General features: G+C 41.8%; 1 protein-coding gene across 1 annotated transcript in view; it reads left to right on the top strand.

The window, feature by feature from the left end:
- Nucleotides 1–4,301, top strand: part of LOC106530831 (NACHT, LRR and PYD domains-containing protein 7) — a gene marked incomplete at its 5' end in the record, with an annotated part of 11,096 nt that overhangs the window by 1,609 nt on the left and 5,186 nt on the right. Inside the window, 3 exon segments of the mRNA XM_014026537.1 lie at nt 1,084–2,881; nt 2,952–3,125; nt 3,210–3,383. Of these exon segments, the coding sequence (XP_013881991.1) occupies nt 1,084–2,881; nt 2,952–3,125; nt 3,210–3,383 (2,146 nt within the window).

The raw sequence follows: 4,301 nt of genomic DNA, 5'->3' as shown, positions 1-4,301 counted from the left end.
GTTCAATACTTTTTCCCTGTGCCATTCCACATTATTACAAATAACTTCATTTCTGAACATTTATGGTTTGATTACTTTGTATGTATGGATCACTTGGGTTGTTACTGACAACTGGTGAAAATTTCATGTCATTAGCACCTCTAGTGATATATTTGCTGAGAAAAATGTTGACGTGATCACTACTTATTTTACCCGCTGTAAGTTTAGTTCCTTTTTGTAGCCTGTTTGTTTACGTTTCACTGCTTACTGCATGTAATCTTGAGTCCGTCACATTTTGTCCAGCTGTTTTTTTGTGTTTGGTGGAGTACCTCCCAGCATTTCAAACATTACCACTCTATTACCACTCTAGCAGCCTTACTTAGCAAGTTTTCTGGGGGAAACCTTGTTATTTAGTTCTTGCTTTTTGCCATTTGGGTGTGTTTGTGTTCCCAAGCCAAGATCCCCCTGCCATGTTAGGCCTACAATGTCCTTGTGTCTGAGATAAACCTTTGCTTCTGCTAAATTATAGGTCTTGATTCCTCTGGTCACAAGGGTAGGTGTACCATGTTTTACAAGGAGATACTTACAGTAGATACTTTTAATGTCATGTCCAGTCCCACTTTGGTACACAAATACTCCTCCACTATGTCTGATAGAGGCAGATAGATGGCTTTATTCTGATATAATTTTCAGTTGCTGAAACATCTTATAGCCAAGCTTTTCCTCACTTGGGCATTCACTAGCATCTCATTTTTGTGTGGATTAATGTGATTTCATACATAGTACCCATGCAGTATAGTATGTATAGTGTCAGTATAGTAGTATGTATAGCAACACTATAGTATCATATACAAATGCAAAATCAAGTTAGAAACACCAAAGTTTCAAATTTTGACTCTACATTGGTCATGACTGTTTAAATTGATCTACCTGCTCAGAATCTATGAAGTTCAGCAAAACAGGAACAGTTTTTTGTGGTTTGGGGTCATACAAATTGTCAAAGAAATATCCTGAAGTTCCAATTGTAAGCTCACTTTGTGTTTTATTTCATGCACATGATCAAAAAACTGTTAGAAGTACTAAGAATGCTGGCATCTTTTTTAGGGCTTTCTTCTACAGAGTTTCAACAAAAACACAAGTCTAGCCTGAAGAGGAGGTTTGAGTCCGTGTTCGAGGGGATCGCTAAAGCTGGAAACCCGACTCTCCTGAACCAGATCTTCACAGAACTCTACATCACAGAGGGACGAACTGAAGAGGTCAATGAAGAACATGAGGTCAGACAGATTGAAAAGATATCCTGGAAACAACACAAACCAGAAACAACCATCAGACATCAAGACATCTTTCAACCCCAACCTGGAAGAAATGAACCAATTAGAAAGGTTTTGACAAAGGGAATAGCTGGCATTGGGAAAACTGTCCTAACTCAGAAGTTCACTCTGGACTGGGCTGAAGACAGAACCAACCAGGACATCCACTTGCTGTTCCCATTTACCTTCAGAGAGCTGAATGTGCTGAAAGAGACAAAGTTCAGCTTGGTGGAACTCGTTCATCACTTCTTTTCTGAAATCAAAGGAACATTCAGGTTTGATGAATTCCAGGTTCTGTTCATCTTTGATGGTCTGGACGAGTGTCGACTTCCTCTGGACTTCCACAGGAACCAGGTCCTGACTGATGTCACAGAGTCCACCTCAGTGGATGTTCTGCTGACCAACCTGATCAGGGGGAACCTGCTTCCCTCTGCTCYCCTCTGGATAACCACAAGACCTGCAGCAGCCAATCAGATCCCTGCTGAGTGTGTTGACCTGGTAACAGAAGTCAGAGGGTTCACCGATCCACAGAAGGAGGAGTACTTCAGGAAGAAGTTCACGGATAAGAGGCAGGCAAACAAGATCATCTCTCATATCAAGACCTCACGGAGCCTCCACATCATGTGCCACATCCCAGTCTTCTGCTGGATCAATGCTATGGTTCTGGAGGATCTGATGAAAACAAAAGATGAACCAGAGCTACCCACAACCCTGACTGAGATGTACATCCACTTCCTGATGGTTCAGATCAACATGAAGAAGATCAAATACGAAAGAGCAGTTGAGATGGACGAATACTGGAGTCCAAAGTGCAGAAGGGAGATTGAGTCTTTAGGAAAACTGGCTTTTGAGCAGCTTTTGAAAGGAAACCTGATCTTCTATGAGTCTGACATGACAGCATGTGGTATTGAAATCAGAGATGCCTCAGTTTACTCAGGAGTCTTCACTCAGATCTTTAGAGAGGAGAGAGGACTGTACCAGGACAAGGTGTTCTGCTTCGTCCATCTGAGTGTCCAGGAGTTTCTGGCTGCTCTTTTTGTTCGTCTGACTTTTGACCAAAATGGTGTCAACCTGTTGACAGAACCACCTCAAACATCAGAAAACTCTGTCACAACAAATCCCGATTCTGCAGAGACACAACTCCACCAAACAGCTGTAGACAAGGCCTTACAAAGTTCAAACGGACACCTGGATTTATTCCTGCGCTTCTTCCTGGGTCTTTCTCTTACAGCCAACCAGTCTTTCCTCCATGGCTTGATAACACATACAGGAAATAGTACACAAACCAAGCAGGAAACCATCCAGTACATCAAGAAGAAGATCAGTGAGAATCTGCCTATTGAGAAATCCATCAACCTGTTCCACTGTCTAAATGAGCTCAATGATCGGTCTCTGGAAGATGAGATTCAACATTTCCTGAGATCAGGAGGTCTCTCCACAGATGAACTGTCTCCTGCTCAGTGGTCCGCTCTGGTCTTCATCTTACTGTCATCAGAAAAAGATCTGGACCTGTTTGACCTGAAGAAGTACTCTGCAACAGAGGAGGCTCTCATGAGGCTGCTGCCAGTGGTCAAAGCCTCCAACAAAGCCATGTAGGTAGAGGAACTTTCTGTATATTTTACATTAAACTTAGTTTGTTGTTCATTGTTAATGTCTCTCCAGACTGAGTGGCTGCAACCTATCAGAGAGAAGTTGTGAAGCTCTGTCTTCGGTTCTTAGTTGTCCATCCTCCAGTCTCAGAGAGCTGGATCTGAACAATAACAAGCTGCAGGATTCAGGAGTGAAGCGTCTCTCTGAGGGACTGCAGAGTTCTCACTGTAAACTGAAATCTCTCAGGTTAGAAGACATTAGTGTTTGAAATGGTAAAACCTAGTTCCTAGTTTAAATAGTTTTTTTGTATTTGCTACATCCCATTTTTAGGCTGTCAGGTTGTCAGATCACAGACGAAGGTTGTGCTTCTCTGGCCTCAGCTCTGAGCTGCAACCCGTCTCATCTTAAAGAGCTGGACCTGAGCTACAACCATATAGGAGACCCAGGAATGAAGGTACTTTCTTCCAGAGTTGAGGATCCATACTGCAGACTGGATATTCTCAGGTATGTTTTCATTACAGAATGTCCCGACCTGTAAATTTTAACTGTCCATTTTTATTGAGCCTCTTCACAGTTTCCCATTTTTCCTGTCTCTTTGTTAGTGAAAATGTTTGACTGGATCTTTTCCCACAGCTTATTGACATATTTTTTCCTGATCAATGTTTCCTGACAAAACCAATCATTTTCCAGTGAAAACACTCTCATTTTCTTTACAGTTAAATAACGTATCAAAGCAAGAAATATATTTTTTTCATGGTCTCTCTAATTAACAGTTCTTGCCTTTGCAAAAAAAAATGTGACTCATGACAGCCGAACCCTCAAAAGGTCTTCATCCGTTTGACACCTAAAAGCACCAATGTCCATCTGGTCACATCTGGAGCTCATTTCACAAAAGTCAGATTTCTAAATCCAGGATATCAGCTGTAAGCTGAGCTTGAACAAGACTTCAACTTGTAAACAGCTGTAATCTGTTGCTCTCACACCAAGCCACGCTCAATCAAGGCAGCTATAAATGGTTTAGGAGTAATGCACGTTCACGGTTTGCTTACTAGACCCATCAGGTGGATCACAGATTTCCTGATCTGGCATGCGCAGTAAGACACGTGAGTCTCACTTCTTCCAGCAGTTTAATGGTTAATTATGATTCGTATGAAGAGAAGAAGCTAAACACAGACTGAGTGCTGAAATAATTTCAAAAGAAAATACTTTTTGTCTCACTGAATCTGTTTATAAGTTATCTGAAATTAACTAAATGAACACAATTAAAATGAACAGCTGAAAATGATTGCGGCTGTACATTTGGGGAATGAGGATACAGATCAAAGGGGGTTGTAAGGAAGACGGACTCCCACCGGAGTGTGTGTGTGTGTGTCTGTGTCTGTGTCTGTGTCTGTGTGTGTGTGTGTGTGTGTGTGTGTGTGT

The sequence above is a fragment of the Austrofundulus limnaeus genome, unplaced genomic scaffold (assembly GCF_001266775.1).
Source record: "Austrofundulus limnaeus strain Quisiro unplaced genomic scaffold, Austrofundulus_limnaeus-1.0 Scaffold564, whole genome shotgun sequence".
NCBI lineage: Eukaryota > Metazoa > Chordata > Actinopteri > Cyprinodontiformes > Rivulidae > Austrofundulus > Austrofundulus limnaeus.
The sequence above is the reverse complement of the archived record's forward strand: the minus strand, read 5'-3'. Positions and strand labels throughout refer to the sequence as shown.